This window comes from Drosophila busckii, chromosome 3R (assembly GCF_011750605.1).
Source record: "Drosophila busckii strain San Diego stock center, stock number 13000-0081.31 chromosome 3R, ASM1175060v1, whole genome shotgun sequence".
In the NCBI taxonomy this organism is placed as follows: Eukaryota; Metazoa; Arthropoda; class Insecta; order Diptera; family Drosophilidae; genus Drosophila; species Drosophila busckii.
In genome coordinates, this window is record NC_046607.1 from 9,315,911 (window position 1) to 9,335,262 (window position 19,352).

The window sequence follows — 19,352 nt, forward strand, 5'->3', positions numbered from 1 at the left end:
CAGTTAGTTGCTGACGTTGCTGTAGTTGTTATTGTAGCTGTTGCTGTTGCTCTGTGCGTAAAAATGGCATAACAAATGATGTTTAATACGGTGCCTGATGAAGCTGAAAAGACTAACTACCCCACCAGCACCCCCCACTCTCTACCAAGCGCATTCCATGTGGTCAAACATGCGTGTGCAAATGGAATGCTCGCCTCGCCTCACCATTGCTGCTGTTTCATTCCATCTCGTTTCGCTTTATTTTGTTGGCCAGGCAACTGCGCTGCAAGCTTCTTCTTCTTCTTTTTTTTTTTTTTTTTGGGTGGGGAGCATTCGCTGCTCATTTGGCTTGATAATTTATTTTCGCATATTAATTTTGCGTCGACTTGTTTGCGAACTCAAGTGCAAATGCCAGAGAGCAAGTGTGAGAGAGGCAAACAAGAATTGTGTGATAAATGAGCAGCGCATTTAAGCTCAAGGATACGCCACATACAGAAATTATTATCCAGTAGCACATTTAGTCTGCGTGTGCTTAAAGCTATGCATATGTATCTGTATCTGTGTGTCTATTCATGGCTACAATTTAATTGCTTTGCCTTTAGCCAACATAAGTCCGCAGCATTGTTGGCTAGTGCACTGGACGAAAGTGTTGAGGCTTAGGCTTAGCTGTATAATTAATGGGCTCTCCAGTGGGCGTTTAAATCTGAGCTGAACTCAGCTGCTGCAATAATTTGATATGCATTGGCTTTATGACTATGAAAGTTAATTTGTTTATTGCCTAAGTTATATCACATTATCAAATTTGCTGGCAGTCAGCTAATCATGAGCTAACAACACGCTTATCAGTTCCATGGGCGACTTCTGACATAGCTTACCATAAGCGCGCTCACAGCTGCCACCGCGCTTTCCAAAACGTTCCGCCACCAAATACTCGCTGTGCTGCTGTTTCAGCAGCTGGTCAACGGAGCTGGAGGGCGTGAGCACAATGCTCAGCAGCTCGCCGAGTAAACCACTTTCGTGACTCAAGGGCAGTGCTGCATGCTCACAGATGATGCGCAGCAGACAGCTGTGTCCAGGCAAGTGCATGTCCTCTAGTATCATTTCAATGCCGCGATAAAAGATCCAACGGTATACGCAACCCAAATTGCGCTTAGCGCTGCTTTTTCTACTTGTTATGGGCTGTGGCTTGAAGTAAACCTCGCTCAGCTGCTCTGCACTGTAGGGCAGAAAGTACTGCATTCTCATGACATAACCGGAGATGACATACTCATAGGGCGAGTCCTCCAGCGGTATACCAAAGCCGGCCAGAAATGTCAGCAACGGTGCTGTCTCTTTGTCCAGCGAGGGCAACAGTAGTGAACGCGTGAGCCGCTTTAGATGGTCTGCGCCATTGCTGACCATGCCCACTGTAAGTGCAATGAAACACAGAAAGGGCAATGCGACTGCTAGGTGCATAACGTGTTGCTTCCGATCAGTCTAAACAAGAACTGAAGCATGAAAGCCACCTGTGCAGTGTTAACATGTTCTAACTAAAGTCTATTAACGGCTGATGAAAGCCATAGAACGACTTATTTGTACAAATAATATTTACTTGATGAATGAATAAGTCAACAAATTCCATAGACGGTGTTAAGAGCTTGACGTGTGAGAACAGTTATTGTCACAGAAGTAAATAGAAAACATAAAGCATGGCTCAAGCAGAGGGAAAGAGAAAACAAGTGGCACAAAAGCTTTTCTAAGCGAGACTTTGTTGCAGTTTAAGTAGCTAAATAAATACTTGAGGCTAAGCCTGCTTTACGCAACATGTGCACATCATTGGCACAGATTTGCCTTGCCACAACTGTAAATATGCTTGCAACATTTGTAGTACTTCAGTTGGCGCAAGCAAAAGTAAAACATTTCAATGTGCAGACATACTTATCAGAAATTGTTGGAAATATATGGAAGAGCATTGGCATTAAGATACTCAGAGCAGAGCTAAGCTGGCCGTACGCTATAGATTGTAGTTGAAAGAAGCAGAAAAAATAAATTTGCGGAACGGAAGTTATGCCGACAACGACTTGAGTAAGTTAAGTGAATTGCAGTTGCATGCAACAGCAGCAGCAGCAGCCCGAAAAAGGAAATGTGAAGAAAGATTAAAGAGCAGAAGATGTAAAAGCGTGTACAACTTTTATTTACTCAGCGTTTTGTTTAAAGCTCTGCTTAGGATTTTCTATAGCTGCTCATGCCTTTGCTATCGAGCTTACAGAGTATATAAGAAAGATGATATAGCGTGCATGAGAACAGCTGGTAATGCAGTTACTCAGTCGGCTTAGACGAGCTAAGCAGCAAGCAGTTTAAATATAAATAGCTATTTATTAAAGCAGCAGCTGCTTTTAAGCTAAAGAAACCAAAGGTAATTTTGAGTTGCACACAATACAAAATAATCTATACCAAAACTTACGCATAGCAACTTTGCCTGCAACAGCACAGCAAAGCAACAACAGCAATTGTGGCAAGAACTTTTGAGTGGCTGCCACACATTGAACTTGGCTTGTAGCAAGTGCAAGTGGAGCAATTTATGCGGCTCGTTGGCAACCACAAAGTTGCCCAGCTTGTGCGCACCGTGGTATGCAATAAGCAATTTGCCACATACACAAAAACAAAAAATGAAACAATTGACAAGAGAGCAGGAGAGTAATTGACAAATGGCTTGGAAACGGCTAAAAACGTTTAATGGAACGTATGCTTAATGCTTAGCAAACGTTAATTTGCACATACTCGTACTTGCTAGTGTTTGTTGTTGCCACAACTTGACCTCATAGTGTCTTAGAATTGCCTCGTTGTGGCGCATGCCAGGCATAAATCCTTTGGCTGCAACAGCAAGTAGCTGAGACGTCTGGCAAATGCATGTGCGCTTTACTTATGCTTATTTAGTTGAAGAGCCAAGCAGCGTGCGGCGCGATAAGTTCACATAATGAGTTAAATTATTATACAAGCGATGGGCTTATGTACATATATATGCATGTGTGTGTGTTTGTGTGTGTGTGTACGCATACATATTTATATGGAAATGTCTGTGGCACATAAACAAAACGCTTGAAATGTGTGCCGGGGACAAGCGCGCGCAAACTGCTAATGCCTAAGCTTATGAGCAAGCAGAAGATGAAGAAACAGCAGCTGCTTAACTTAGTGCAAGTGTCAGCCAAGGCACTTGCTCTGCTTAACACACACACACCCACACACATGTACCTTAACTTTGTCATTTACTTCTCCAACAATAGCATAGAACACACGTTTGCTTCATGCCATTTAAAACTGTTACACAATATCTATCGAATCAAATTAAATCAATGGCAGCATCAAACTGTGCGTGAAAAGCATTTGTGAGCAATTAGCTTTTATATATATATATATATATATATATATATGCTTATACTATTTTTATATCCATTTAAGCTGGCCAGCTTTCTCTTTGGTCAACTAAACGCTTAACATTTGCTTACAAGCTGTTTATTGCCTTAGAATAGCTACTTAGAATGGCCTTTGTTGGAGATTCTGTTGAAATTGGTTCAGAAGTATAAAAGGTCTATTCAGGTGCTTATCGCTTGCATGCTAATTGAACTGAATTCACCTGCCCTGCCTGGCTGTGTACACAATGGGCGGTCTACGCTCTACGGAAAGTGAACTGCAATTGCTGCTCAGTTCTTATTTTGTGCTTCAAGCGTACAGTGCACGTTGTCGTTATGCCGTGTACGACTGCTGTAGGATTCACACTTGCCTTTTGGTTACTCATTGCTTTGAATGGGCGTGCAGCTGGTGGGCAGCATCTGCAACGCTTGAGCCGCTCGCTGCTGTTTCCAGCGACGGCGCCAACGCGTGTGCAGTTCATTGGCGGCATTGGCATACCAGTGGAGGACTTGGCCTTTGAGTCTGTCACCTCGGGCTATGTTCTCAAAACGGAGCACTTTTTACCCACGGAGGCGTACGAGCTGACGCACGTTTATCTCAAGCCACAAATCATCACAGACAGAGAGCACCATCAGCCGTATAATTTGGCCGCCATGTACCGCTGGGTCATCTATCGCGGCATTGAAATGGCGCTGGAGAACATGCAGCTGCCGGGACGCAGTTGCCTGCTGCGTGTCATTTGCGAGCATGCGGTGTTGCCGTTGAGTCATGAGAGCGGCCTTTTGGGCGAGCTGATGCACATTATACTAACGCCATCCAGTTCCACGGATCAGCTGGCCTTGCAGACGGATAAGGAGTATCTGGTGGCTGAGCGTTTTGGCAAACGCGGTGGCAATTGCGAGGCAGCCTATGCGCGCAAGTGCCGCAGCTCTCCCATGGAGCTCATAAGCATATTGCTGCAAGTTTCAGCTTAAGTAAGCGAGCTATGACCTTAATAATGTGATATAAGCTAGGTAAGGCGAGAATGGCTATAGAGTGCTAGTATGTAAACAAAATAAAATAAACAATCTAACCACGAGTGTATATTTCAATGTGCAATCACGTATACGCCCGGTGTGACAATTACATAGTTGATAAACAATTTAATTAGTTATCGCATACGTGCAAGCTGACACACCACGGCAATCAGTAGCAATTGTAATTAATTTCACGCAGACCACATTGCGTATGCGTAATGTGTACTTTAGTTAATCAAACTAATAGCAGTGGCATGCAGCTTAGTCGAGCTAAGTTTAAACAGAAACTAACGCTTATTTAATACAATTCATATAAATTATGTGTCGACTACAGACGCCCTAATACAAATTGATATCAGAGTCTGCGCTCATTAGAGCGACTTAAGCACGTACACTGCCCCCAGGCACTCCCACGCCCACGTCCACGTCCAGGCATCTTGCCTTGTTTAAGTTGTAATGACGCTCAAATACTTTGCTTGCATGTGTTCATGTCCAGAATTCACACAGCCGTAAAATAATTACACGCATTGAATAAAACGCGACAGGAAACAGGCGTTTGTTTGTTACACACACATATACACGGAAGCCTTGGAAGGATTAGGGAAGGACATGCTGCTGGCATTTCAATGCTGTTGATCAAATGAATATAATATTAATTAGCTGCCTGACAACGCATGTAGCAATCCAATCGACTCGACTCGATTTGTTTGTTTGTTACACATTGCGCATACGACATGTTTGCCCCTGAGGTTGTTTGATGCTTTATCACACGATAAATTAAAGCAAAATATTGCTTGCAAAACATCATCACTTAGGGTTCATTTGTTCAATGTAAACATTTGCTGTTTATTTTGTATGAAACCCAAAAAAAAAAGAAGCAAACACACACACAGTCAACAACATTTGCTCAGCTCTTTTGTTGGTCAAAAGTTTTGCCGGACTTTGGCAACATAAAAATAACAATATGAAAATTAAATTCAACCTGCCGGGCAAGAACAGTTAGTTGAGTTCGGTTTGAGTTTCAGTTTGAGTTCGAGTTTGAGTTTGGGCTTGCGGTTTAAGTCCATGAGGTTGGCTTTGGCTTTCTGTTGTGTTCTGCTGACCAGCTTTGGTCGCTTGCCTCTCATTTAGAGTTGGCCGTAGGTTATGCCCAACAAGTGTATAAACATGTGTGCTAAATAATTTTCAAAGCACTTAGGTATATGAAAATGCGATTACATGTTTATTTTGCAATTAGACTAGATGCAAATTTGTGCTAAAATTGCACAAATAAAACACAAAGTTAAAATTTAGTTTATTAAACTTTAGCATGGCCCCGAGGACAACATACCGTATAATTTGCATATGCTCAGTTACCAAATAGCTGACTAAACTCAAAATCCTTTGGCTACCAGCAACAATATTTTAACGCACACACACATACGATACTTCGGCCTGAGGAATGCGTCCTGTTGGGAAGCCTGTCAAAGATTGCCAATTTTGTAGTGTGAAAATTTATGGGCAAACGTTAAGATAAACGCACTGTCATTGATTAACGAGTCTTTGTCGGATTGCTGGCCATCAGAGCAAAAATTGTTGCAGCAGCCTCTGCCTGTCGCCTTTCGAAAACATTTTGACTTGAAATGATTACGGACGAGAAAATTCAACAGATAAAACCCTAAAAACGGAAGCGCACATAAATCAGTAAGTAAATGTGACTTCCTCAACAACGGCAACAACAACAACACCACCACCAACTTTAACTTCTCGCTTTACAGTCGATGAGCATGAAGCTCTCTGACCCATGCTAACTGTTGAGTGGACCTAGTCCTAAACTAAAGTCCAACTGCAGCCGCAGTCCAGGCCTAAGTAATGCAGTACGTCTACGTCGAAGAAGGAGCAGCATGACCTGCGCATAGATTGGCAACATTTGATGGCAAAAGTTACGTTCGCATTTATCTTTCGTGCAAGTGTCACTTGTGAGTTTCTTGAACCACAGCCAAGTACAAGTACTAGCAAGAGCCATAGAGAGATAAAGGCGCTCAATGGCGCACACAGCGCGCCTGCAAGCAAACCAAACCGAACAGCACGTACTATGGCAAGCGGGGGCCGACTGGGTGCAACAAAGTGCCAAAGAGTCGAACGTTATTAAATTTAGCTGGTTCACTTTAAAATCCGACATTGACAAATGAACTGACGCAGTGGCTGCAATGGCAATGGCGGGCTTCAATTTCACTCGCCGCATTCAATAAACAATTGTTAGTCGGCAATGTTGAGGCTAAATTGTTGTTAATTAAGTGCTCAGCAGCTTGAATGCCGTATAAATGCCGCGCCATTAGCGTTGGACTTTTATTGATGATGGCTATTAACTTGTTGCAATTGCAAATGTGTTGTTTAAAGAGCAACAGTGATTGCTCTCAATTTTGTTTATCGATTGAAGAGCTTGCCAACAGTGCCGCCACAATAAAGTAATCGACAAGTGTGCAAAGTATATCAATACAATTCGAATACGCTGCATGGAAGATTAATTTAAAATTTTCAATAGCAAATTGCAAATTGCACTTTGAAACTTTCTACACTTATGCTCTCATGTATGCAAAGCGAGTGCAACAATGTCGTACTTCTTGCTGCTTCACTTTGCCGTTCACCTGACAACTGCGCCATCAATTTCCGTTGCAGCTGCCTCAATGAATACTCGCTCTAGACGTTGAGCTCACTACCTCCCCTCTCCCTTAAATTTGCATGCGTGACAAGGTAATGCTCTAAACCGCATTCCCCCACCCCCATCCCCATCTCCACTCGCACTCGTACTCATACTCAACCGAGTTGGTAATTGTGCTGCATTGATGTAATGACAAAATGTTACAACTCAAGCACAACGTTTGACATTAACGCGGTGCGTTGACAAATTGGCTGTCGCTACCGCACTTGTTATTGTGTGTGGCATGTGTGTGTAAGTGGGCGTGGGCCATGGCGAAACGGGCGCTCAACAGTTGTTGTTTATGTTTATGCCTGGCCCTGCTTAACGGTAATTTGAATTGCCTTTTGTAAGCTTTGATTTATGTGAAGCTAAATAATTTACAAGCCTTAACCACAGTTTGTGTGTGGCTATGCAACTCGATAGAACGCACTTAAGCGTAAATGATATAAAACCAAGTCTTGGCAACTGTCAGAAATTGCATATTCAACACATCGAGCTGTGGCAGCTGCTCTTTAAGTAATGCTTAAACGTTAATTTGATCCAATTGACTAATTGACTCAGCTTTAATTTAAATTAAAATCAAGTTTTCTTCAAGCTGTTTATGTTCGGTCAATGCATATAGAAGGCTCATAAAATATCACACTTTGTTAGCTGTGCTGATTAGCATAATAAAGTGACAGCAGTCGACAAATATTTCTAGTTTTGCGACAGTACGTGCGGATAACACGTCGTATGCGCAATATTAATTATTCAATGCTTCGGTGGAACGAATGCAAAGTAAGTTGCTCTCCCTCTTTTTCGCTCTATTCGCTTGCAGCTGGCAGGCTGTTGGCACGAGTTTCATCTGGAATATTGAGACAAACACGCGGCAGCGCAATAAACGAGCAATTTTCCCAAAATTACAAAAATGTGAGCAAACATTTTATTTGTGCTTTTAACTTTGTTGCCAGTTGCCTTATATCTCATGAGCTTCTGTGTATGTGTGTGTGTTTGTGTGAGCTGACATAAATCTTTGGCAGTACTTGCAGCCAGCTGTCTTTTTATTCTCAGCTCGTGGCGCTGTTCTGCTTTTTACTTACATTTCTGGCTCGTGCTCTACTGTGTTTTTTTTTGTACTTGTCTTTTGCTTTTTGTGTATTGCAGTGACAAGAATTTGAATAATTCGCCAAATGTGCCAAGTTGAAATGTTAAAATTCTCAACGACTTTGGCTTTGGCCTCTGAGTTGCCGCGGAAGTTGGCAAGCGTCTGGCTGCTTCCGGTTTGGCGAAGTCGCAGCGACTGCCAAATGATTGCAAATGAATGGGAATAGCAGCAACAGGGGCAGAGACAGCGAACGCGTCAGAGACAGAGGCAGAGACAGGGCACAGGATGAGAGCCCCAGGATGCGACTTGAAAGTTTGCCGCGTGTGCTCAGTTTATTCCCTCGCTTAGCTTAATGCATCGTTAAATTTATAGCCTCAAACAAAAAATTATTTAACGTAATTTCGCTAATGTGGCAATGCATAGAATAAAAGTTAATATGTCAAGAAATTCAACAGAGCTAAACGCCAATAAATAATTGCATATATTTTATTTTAAATTCTTGGCTTTAAATATGCTGGCAATAACTAGAGTGCAGCTGTTGCTGCTGCGCTGCCGCTGCTGCTGCATTGTTAGGATAAAGAATTTTTCAATAATGCGTATCCAAGCGCAAATATCTCATGCTCGTCGTATTTTATTTTCTGCAGCTGCATTATTGTGGAAATTAATAATCAACAAGAGCTTGTGGGCGTGCCAGGTTGCATGTCAGAAGTTCTAACGCATTGGAATTTGAAAACTGCACACCACAGCCAGTGGAAAGCAAAAATTGTACACAAAACCATAAATGAAGACAAAAGTCGACAACAGAGCAAAGTGCAAATTGTTATAGCTACAATTATCTTAAATAAGCTTTATTAAGGCGCAAGAAAATCAATTTCCCAGCATGCGTATTTGCCCACAAAATGACGCACAAAAAGAATCTAATTATGCATGGTCATATAGGGTTAAGTCGTCCAACTGAAATGTAAAAGTTGATGGCACACAAAAGTGACCCCAAATAAAAAAAAAAGGTGCATACGTGTATAAGCACTTCTGTTACCAAATAACACACATGTGAATGTATGTGTATGTGTTTGTGTGTGTTTAGGTATAAGATGACCGAAATCCAAATCAAGCAAAAGCAAGTTGCAAATACCCTGCAAAGAATAGTCAGAGTTTATATACTTCCCTAACAATATTAGCCAAGTTAGTTAAAGCAAACTTAAAACAAAGAGCACTTTTAAATTCCTTTTTATCGACTCGGCTTTTATCTTGTTTAACTTATGTTAACTTCTGTTAGAGTCACTTCTGTTGAATATCTAAAGTTATTTAAACTTTATTTGGAACCAGGGTATGATACAAGCACATTCGACATAAAAGTTGCCAACATATGTACTCTCAATAAAATTAACTGAATAACGAGCTCAAATAAAAGTTTGTTGAGCTTATCGCCATGCATAAAACGATAAGAGCCCAATATATAATATGCAAATTAATATTACACGTCCCCAGTTTAAGCTAAACATTTAAATAAGCCAATAAGCATTAGTTGAGCATAATTGTGTCACTTTAAAGGCAAGCCAACTACAAGGAGTAAAGCAACTTTGCAAAACGATAGATGCGCACTCAAACAAAAATATATAAAACTGACATTTAAATAAGTATACTTAATCCGCAAGAGTGGAAAAACGGTTTTTTACAGTTGCTAGGCAAAGGCAGCAACACCCGGAGCCACAGCCACACCCACAAGCAGCTGTGACTGTGTGTGTGTGTGTGTGTGTGTGTGTGGGTAAAAAGCAGGATTAAAGTTAGCTCTCCTCTTCATTTCGTTGCTCTGGCGTGTTTAATTGAGTTTGAAATAGATGCCAGTTTTTGGCCGCTCCTGGACCCAGCATGAAATTGGCTTACTTTCAACTGTTGCCTGTGTGTTGCACGTGTGTGTGTGTGTGTGTGTGAGACATTTACGCACCTTTGCTGCCCTAAGTTAATTAAGGCTGACACGCGCTTTGTAATCGTATAGCCTTTTCGTTTTAAACAAAATGTGACTAACTAGTTAAATTGTTAAACAAATAATGCTTAGAGACATGCATATTGAATTATTGCTGCTCTTAGAGCTAACAACGCTACACAATCCTTTCAGCAAATTCATTAATTTCAATTGAAGCTTAACCAAAAAAATACTAATAAAATAGAAAACCTTGTCTTCAGAGCCAGCGTAATAAGCAGTTTTTTATGCAGCGCGCATTGTGCGACCGGCGTTTTTATTGCTTCCGTGCCGACAGTCGGCATTTGTTAGCAGACAATGGATAAAAAGCGAGGGCGGAAATGCGATTGAATTGGAAAACGTTAATTGATTTGTATGCAGGCAAGAATAAAGCCCGTTCAGACACTCGACTTGTAAACATTACAGCCTGAGCTAACTTTAATTTTTCCATAGAACTTTAACCACTGTGCATTGTCATTGTGCAGTGTGGCCTGCTCTCTTGGGCGCATAACTCTCTTAGCGTTCAATGGGCGTGTCGGGAACGCGTATTTGCCGACTTTTCAAATAGCGCAAACTTTTGTCTACATTCGCTTCATTTTATAACCCCACACAAAACTGAATAAAACAAAACAAAACTTTTGCAACTTTTTTGCTCGCATTTTGTGTTGCCTTTTTGCCGCTTCGCTTCTGCTTAGCATTTGAATGGCGTCGTTTCGAGGCCTGTCTCTTGACTTATTTTTATGAGTGTCTGTCAATGGGTAGTAAATGAGTTACAGCTCCCACACAGATACAAACGCAGCCCTCACTGCTCACAAATTGCTTACAAAGTACTTATTTGCCTATTTGGAAACGCATTTGTTTAAATGCCAAGCGCTTTAAGCCCACAATAATATTGTCAAATAAGTAGGCAACTTTGAGCGTGGCCAACTGCAGCTGTATCAACAACTACCTGATAAATACTTAGTAGCGCCAATAGCTGCTGCAGCCCTTTTTGGCCAGGCTGCCAGCAAGCTTAAGCCAGCAACTGAGCCACTCACAAATGCGGACACGTCAATTTGCATAAAATGTTGCAACATTAGCAAAAAATAAAAATAAAAGAAGCAAGTGAAGCTAAAATGCCATCCAATGCCACCGCCCACTTTGGCACAATCAACGCCAGCTCTCCACTTGGCATTTTTATTAAATTTTATTATTATGTTTTGCATAATTTGCAAAGCACATTGCTTGTTTTAGCCGTACCCGCGCACATTTTTTTTCCTTTACGCAAAAGGACCCAAAAATTTAAATCAAAATAACATTTTTGGCTTGAGTTACTTTTTGTAGCGCTCAAAAAAAAAGTGTTCTTAAAGTTCTTAAAGCTTGATACAAATGCAGTCTTTAGCTAAGTAAAATGCTGAGCACTTGGCAAGACGCCTAAATGCCTTAACCTGTGCCAAAAGTCACTTGGCAACTGCATTAAGATATTGCAGTTCACATGGAAAATGCTTGGCATTCATTGTCGCTGGTAACTTTATTTAGTTTTCGAAGGAACAATAGACAGGCAATCGATTAATTTTCAACACTCAGCAAGCAGTCTGGCTATCTGTCAACAGCACCCCTGAGAGAAAACGCTGCGAAACGACAAATGGCGCAAATTGTTGATCAAACGCTTTAATAGAGAGCTATAACTAATTTACTGTTCAATTTGCAACGCATATAACGTATACGTAATATTTATTAAAGGTTGCTGTAGTGATATAATAATACGTAACATATCAATATGTTCCTATGTTAATGTTACAATTACATATATATATATATACAATTACATATATATACATATATATATGTATATTATAAATGTTGCTATAGTGTTAGTATAAAATCGGTTTTTGTATAACTGTAATTTGTTTTTGAGAATGTAAAAGTAACAAATATCAAATAAATTTATCTAAAATGAAGTATTAGAGACCATTTAAAGATGTTTGCCATTTAGGAGGAAAGTTTTATTAGACTTGGCTTGGGAGTACACGCATTTCACTTACCTATGATCTTTATTATATGAATCAAAGTAGAGTCTGAAAATTGCTGTTGTTATATGATAGCTATGAATATGAATAAATCAACTGATATTTACTCTTCTTTATAGCTGTAATAGTAAATTTAGACATCTTACAGAACCATGATTTTATTTTTTATTTGTGCGCAAGCTCTAAGCGCTAGTAAATAGGAGTAGCCAATATGTTGATAAATCGTTAGAAATATAAGAGTATACTAATGTCGCTATGCGTTAGCTTGGCTTTGAACATGTATCATCTATTTTTACGCCTGTGAGGCGCACAAAACTTGGATACAACAATTAATTTTAGTGAATTATGACCGCAGAGTGCAAAATGTCGCTAATGTGATGGTCACTACTGCTGGCCAACACGCACAGCTGTCAACATGCCTCACACACAGACACACACACATATGGACACACTCTTATAAGTTGACCAATACATGTAACTGTATGCATCATGTACGAATTGTGGTTTGAAAGTTGTGTTGGCTAACAGCGTTTTTCGGCAGACTTTTGGTTTTAATGCCGCCTAATGCGACCGCAATTCACAAAAATTTGACAATAAGCGAGGGAGCCCAAAAAACCCAAAGACTCCCCGTAGTGTCATTTGCAATATATGAATATGACAATATTTTTTACAACTCGTGCTTTGGTGTATGCGGCGTATACGTGTTTTGTATGCAATGCAAATGCGCGTTGCAGCTTTAAAGCCACACTAGCCATGAGCCAAATCTAAGGACACACACACACACACAAGCACATGATATACACGAAAGAGTGCCAACTGTCGCCACATTGCGTTGTGACATTGCCCATTATTTATGGGCAAACAATTGAACCAACCCCCAGGGTTCAAACTATTGTTCGATGCACGTGCACTACACAAAAAAATGGCACAAACAAGCGCTGAACAAAACCTTCTAGTAAACACTCTATAATAAGCACACAGCTATGAAAGTTTTACCTATGATATGCAAGCTTGAGAGCTGCAAGATGCTGTTAAACCAAAGATGCTTTCTTTTGGAGAACGCTTCCTTTAACTTTGTTCACGTACCCGTTTGGCAAGAGTATTTTAGCAACATAGGGCAGACGCAGACACAGTAAGACCGACAATGACAAAAACCTAACAAAATGGCGGCAGCGTTGGCAAAGCTGCGAATTGTGAGCAAAACAATGTGGCGAGCAAAGTCGCGAGTCGCTCAGTCGGCTAAAAATTCGCTCGTAAAGTACAATGAACCGCAAAAGTTGCATTCAATGTGACCAGCGCGCATATGTGTGTGTGTGCGTGTGTGTGTGTGCGTGTGTGTGTGTGTGTGTGCGCGTGTGTGTGTGTGTGTGCGCGTGTGTGTGTGTCTCTGTATTTGTGTCATATGTGTGCATGTGAAGTTGAGTGGATTTCAGTGAATTGCACTGGGAAATAGCAAAAGACAGTCGCTTAAGCGGCAAGGCGTTTTGAATTGTTTTGCAGCATTTTTGGCATCATTTATTTTGTGGCACAAACAGAACGTTAAGTGGGTTGAACACTGGCCATACATACACAATTATATATGTAAGTAAGTATGCGTATGTATAAAATATATGATGGTTTAAGTCGTGGGTGTCAGTGCTCCATCAGCTGAATTAAAGATGACAACACACAAGGGCAAACATGACGTATACGTGTTGAACTTTTTTGTAGCAACTGCAGCTGAACAGTTATTCGCTTGATATGCATCTTTTGTTCGCTTGTTAAATAATCGGTGAATAAATACATGCAATGCGAATTAATTAAATGAAGCCATTTATGCACACATATTAATTTTTAATTTATGAGCATTAAGTTGAGCATTAAGCGCAACAGTTTTACATAATTAAGCGTGCTGGCATTATCGCATACTAAATAATATATCAAAAGCCATTCAACACTTTGTGCTTAAGTTATAACTTTTTTCGGTCAAGCTAACCTAATCAACTAAGTAAAGACTCTTGACACACAATGAGCAAACAGCCGGTGAACGATAAACAAATTACGCAATCTACTTAAACTTGAGCTCAAATTGTGGCAGCCTTTGCAAATGTTTCAAATGGTCTCGTTCTTCTTCTTCTTGTTGTTGTTGTTGCTTTCAGGTTCATCGTATACGCAACCTTATGAACCGCATTTGAGTTTATGGCATTCGCAGTTTGAAACTTTTTCATTCAATTCACTTAACTTTTCTTTTTGCATTTTTGTTGCCGCAACAATTTGAAGTGAGCTTGCCATGCAGTTGGCTTCCTTGCTTACCTTGTGGCCTCGATTCCTGTGCTACTTTGGCGCACAAGTTTCGTTCGTTGCGCAAAGTAAAACATGAAAACATTGCAGCTTGCGTAGCAAAGCCCGCTGCCTGCCATTGCCGTTTGAAGCTAATGGTGTTTATTGCATTTACTCTCCTCTGCCAGGCACTTAAATCGGCATCAGCAGGACGCAGGACAGAGCACCAGCATTCAACTGCGACACTGTTGCACCCACACACACACAGGCAGCTTGTTGTTGCACTTGTAGTGCAAAGTCAACGCCATTGGCTGCCACACCTGAAGCCAGCCAAATACGGCAACGAGCCGAGCATGCTGCAAATCCTGCAAACGACCAGCAACTCCCCAATGCAAGTGCAAGTGCAAGTGCAAGCAGCTGCCAGCATCGTTGATGTGCAAGAAAGTGCTAAGTAAATTCACAACTCAAAGTGTACAAAACGGCAAGTTGGTCAGACAAAGCAACGAAAGAGAGTTATGGGCGAGAGGAGGAGAGGAGAAGCTGCTTGCGGCTTCAACAACAAAATGCGCAGTCAGCAGTAAACGCCCCAGCATCAAGCTAGCGACGATTACGGGCGAGATTTGGCTGCAGAGCAGCAAACTTTGATTAAATCACATGACAAACTGGGCGCCAGCCCGAGCGAAATGTTAAGCCGGTGACTCAAGGATACCCAATACCTGTACCTCGGGCAAAGGCAGCAACAGCGACAGCAAAAGCGCCAGCGGCAAACTGAGACCAAACAGACTCAAGTGGTTTGCCACTGAGCCCGCAGTGTCGTGCACCGTGGGTCAAAGCCACAAGTTGATTGCAACAAACACCTAATTCAATTCTGATAAGCTCGTGATAAATATATAGCGCTCAAAAGTATGCTTTTAATCGAGTTAAAACTCTGCTCTGTTCACCTTATGGGATTATTTAGCTCTTAGGACGTTGCGACCCACTGTGCGATCAAAGAGAGACACGGCTAGTGCAAGGTAAATAAATTCATTAAGCGATTAGTTTTGCTCTGCAGGTGCAACACCAGCTGTGTGAATGGGTGTCGCATTCGAAGTTGCTTTGTGCAAAGTTGAACAATGCAGTTACTTGGATTAAGTGAATTTAATGCCAGCCATTATTGCTTTGTTTTTCTTTACCCCTTAGCCGAATCGCTCTAAATTGCCTAGAGGTATGTCATTCTATTTAACGATTTCATTATTTCAATGCATCATGCATTGCTTAAAGCCTATCATATGCTAGATAACTCATTAGCAAACTAATCAGAAGCCAAGGCAAGCTGAAGCAATAGTACCCACATGTATGCATGCAATTTATCTCAATTAAACTTGAATAACAAATTATGAATATTGATTTATGTGAGGAAGCAGCAAAGGCAAGTCGGCAACTGCTGTTTGGTAATTTGATTTGTGACAAAGGGCTGACATGTTTATATTTAGTAAGCTTTTTCATTTTAAATAAATACAACTAGGTAAAATAAGTTAATGCACATAACTTGTCAATAAACCTTCTGACTTAATGGCTTTAGTTTGTCTTTATTATGAAAATAAAGTTGCATTGTAGATTTAACTTAAAGTATTTTTACTAAAAAAACATCACATGAATGAATAAGTAAATAAAAAATTATAAATAACCTGCTACATAAAAATTTTTTTAAAGTTGTAAGTTGTTTTGCTCATTTTTATTCATTTAAACTAATGGCTCTCATTTTTGAGCTTGCACTGATAAGAGATTCCTGACTAGTTGGCCCAAGCGGAAAAATTTAAAACGCAAATAAATAATATCGAATTGTAATTTACATTAAGGAGATAAAAAATATAAATATTTATATTAACATTTCCTTTAAAAAAAAAGAAGCAATTTCACATAAACATGTTTCTATTACAAAGTCTAATGCAATTTTCAGATGTCAAACATAAAATTTAACGTTCCCATTTTTATAAACTTGTGTGACTATATTTATTAATCGATATTATTATACAGAAAGAAAGAGAGAGAGAGAGAGAATTCAGCATTGTTTATAAGGCAATTCATTAGCCAAGTTGCTGTCTTAACGCTTCACAAAGCAGCATAAAAATTGCACTAACTGCAAAAGTGGGCGAAGCTTGAGTGCTGGAACTATAACGCCCGCATGCACTTTGGTCTTTTCCAATTACGTATACGCGTCTATAACGATAGACAAAGAAGGAGTGACAGACAGAGCGAGAGTGAGAGAACATGCATTGTCATCAGACATCAAACTTTTGTGCAATTCTTTTGCACGCGACACAATTTTGTGCCATTTTTTCGAGCTCATCAAGAAAGTTGCTATCAAGTTAATGTTGTCTGCTTGACTGTTAATTTTCTTTTTTTTCTAAAATGATGTTGATTACGTGGAAATGTGACATAGATATTACGAAAATATGCAATGTTCATGATTTAGTATTGCGTATCCTGCGGCAACAGCGCAGGACACAATTTAATGGCGCACAATAAAAGCAAAAGCTGTGCTGACCTAATGAGCTTTGTGGCATAGACACCACAAGAAACTGACACGCCGCTGTGGCATTTTATTTAATTGTGCTAAAACTGGCGGGGCAAGCTGACGAGCAGGACTTGCTAGCTCTAATGAAGCCAGCTTGTTGTTGCTGCTAATGTCGATAAGGTCAGGCGGGGCGAGCTGCGCGGTGCGTGGCTCGTAAAGAGGCGACATAAAAGCGTACGGCACTTGCTACTTGCCACTTGACCAGTGTGGCAATGGACTGCGAAACAGTCAACAAGCAACCAAAGGCCAAGGGGTTGTTGATCTTGTTGTTCTTGTTGTTGTTGTTGTTGTTGTTGTGTAGTCCTATCAGTACCCTTAATGCTCTGTGCAGAGCCTTGAGTGCGCCTAAGCTAAGCAGCGCATATTTCATCAGCTAGGGGTCATGCTGACTTTTGTCTTGTTTGCAGCTTTTTGGCCAAAAGTCTGCTCCGTTCATTAGCCAAATAATTGGCAACTAATTGGCTCGAGCTGGCTGGCTGATTACACTACTTATAGCACAGACTGTAGTTGAATCAAATGTCTATATAAATAGAGCTATAAAGCAGCCATTAAACCAGCTCAATGCTTATTATGGCCACTCATAATAATTTCCACGCTTCTTGCCACATCGCTGTATACCTTTTCAGCAAAAGCAAAAAAAAAGCTCATTATCATGCAACCTGCTGAGCAAAAAGAACAAACAAGAAAAATGTAATCAAACTTTACTGATTGCACTGAAAATTATGAATCAATTTTTCACTCAACGTGCAAAAGTGCAAACTCAGCAGAAAAACTGCATAAGTGATTGGAGAACCGACAGCCACAACATTTAAGAAACAATTTACATATTGGCTAAAGTTTAGTTGTGCTTTAAAAAGAATTTCAAAGATCCATGTAAGCCTTGAGAAAAAAGTTTGCCCCATATATTTATATATTGCTTTCGGCTTGTTTGTTATTCAGTCAGTAGTTTTTATCGGTTTCTAGGGACTAGTTCGTATTTTGTCCAGCATTTAAAAAAATAAATTTCTAATATATCTATATATATTTTTTTTAACACATTTTGTACTTTTTTATACGATGGACTTTGCATCAATTGACACGGTATACGAAAACCTATTTTCCACTCAAAATTTAATAGATCTGCAGCAGCAACAATTAGATAAACAAAATTATATGGAAATGCCAAATACAACGGCAGCAGGGTTAGGAGATTTAGATATGTATAGATTTGAGAATGGCGGCGGCGATGCTCGCGGCTCACTGCTCTTGGATGAAGAGTATTGCTCAACCTACAATAATGATGGAGTCGATGCTACCATGGGTGCCGAACAGAATTTGGCAGCGCCAGCGGCGCCATCATTTTTGCAGATGAATGATAGGAATGCGGATGATCTGTTTACTGCGATCACGGGCCATTCTCAAAGCGATTGTCCATGGAGCAGCTACTTTGGTGTGGCCAAGCCGGTACCCTCACTCAAGTATGGAGAGGAAACATTTGTGCTTCGCCCGGATACGGTATTCGTGTTGGGCATGCGCCTTAATGTGACCAAGAACGACATCACTCTGTTCTTTGGCAAGATGGGCAACATAAAGATCGACGAGATCAGTATGAAGCCAAAGATCTTTGTGTATAAGAACAAATTGACAGGTCGTTCCAAAGGCGAAGCAACAATTACTTATACCTCTCCACAGGCTGCCACGGCAGCCATAAATTATTTAAATGGGTCTAGATTTTTGGGCCACTTGATCAGCGTAGTGCCGGCCTATTTGTCCACACGTCCCGGCAACAGCGTTCGTTATTGCTATGCCCAGGAGTCGGGAGCCGAGCAGCAGCGTCGCCAGCGACAGAAGAAATGGAAGCCTGCAGTTGATAACTGGCTGTGTAAAATATGTCACAACAGCAATTTTGTCTGGCGCTCTGATTGCAATCGCTGCAAGGTCAACAAGAAAGATGCAATGACTCCCAAGGAGTCGCTACGTTCACACTGGCGTCCCTGGAAGAACGATTGGACTTGTAGCTACTGTTTAAATGTCAACTTTTGGTATAGACAGAATTGCAATCGTTGCTGTGCCCCACAATCCGATCCAAGCCCTAGCTCCAATTCAGATAAAGATAAGTGGGAGCTGGTGGTGAGTAATACTTCAATGGTCTAAGTACCAAGACATGTACTACCAGTTGGAACATTTTGGCAATATCGCAGGTGAAATACAAATACGATTGCAGTTATAGAGCCAACTAAACAAAGAAGCAAACAAAACTTTGTCAGCAATGGGACGTACCCATAAGCATTCAAAATTTTGTGTACAGCAAATGTTTATAATAAAAGTGGCGCCTATATATGTAAATCTAAATACAAATTTGCGTTTTCCTTTTTGCTTTATGTGTGTGCGAAAAGCTTTACTCTAATTGGCCCCCCTAAAAGACTTATTGATAAATAG

At 40.6% G+C, this 19,352-nt stretch overlaps 3 protein-coding genes across 3 annotated transcripts; 2 read left to right on the plus strand and 1 right to left on the minus strand.

Annotated features, from left to right (window-relative positions):
* Positions 1-795: 795 nt before the first annotated feature.
* On the minus strand, positions 796-1,434 carry LOC108601595 (CG14720). Its single transcript, XM_017989495.1, has one exon. The coding sequence runs from the start codon at positions 1,432-1,434 to the stop codon at positions 796-798; it is 639 nt and encodes a 212-aa protein (XP_017844984.1).
* A 2,270-nt stretch (positions 1,435-3,704) lies between these two features.
* LOC108601596 lies at positions 3,705-4,347 on the plus strand. Its single transcript, XM_017989496.1, has one exon. It carries the CDS (start codon positions 3,705-3,707, stop codon positions 4,341-4,343), a length of 639 nt encoding a protein of 212 aa, XP_017844985.1. The 3' UTR covers positions 4,344-4,347.
* Positions 4,348-17,951: 13,604 nt separating this feature from the next.
* LOC108602175 (transcription initiation factor TFIID subunit 15) lies at positions 17,952-19,266 on the plus strand. Its single transcript, XM_017990212.1, has one exon. It carries the CDS (start codon positions 17,991-17,993, stop codon positions 19,065-19,067), a length of 1,077 nt encoding a protein of 358 aa, XP_017845701.1. The 5' UTR covers positions 17,952-17,990; the 3' UTR covers positions 19,068-19,266.
* Positions 19,267-19,352: the final 86 nt, after the last annotated feature.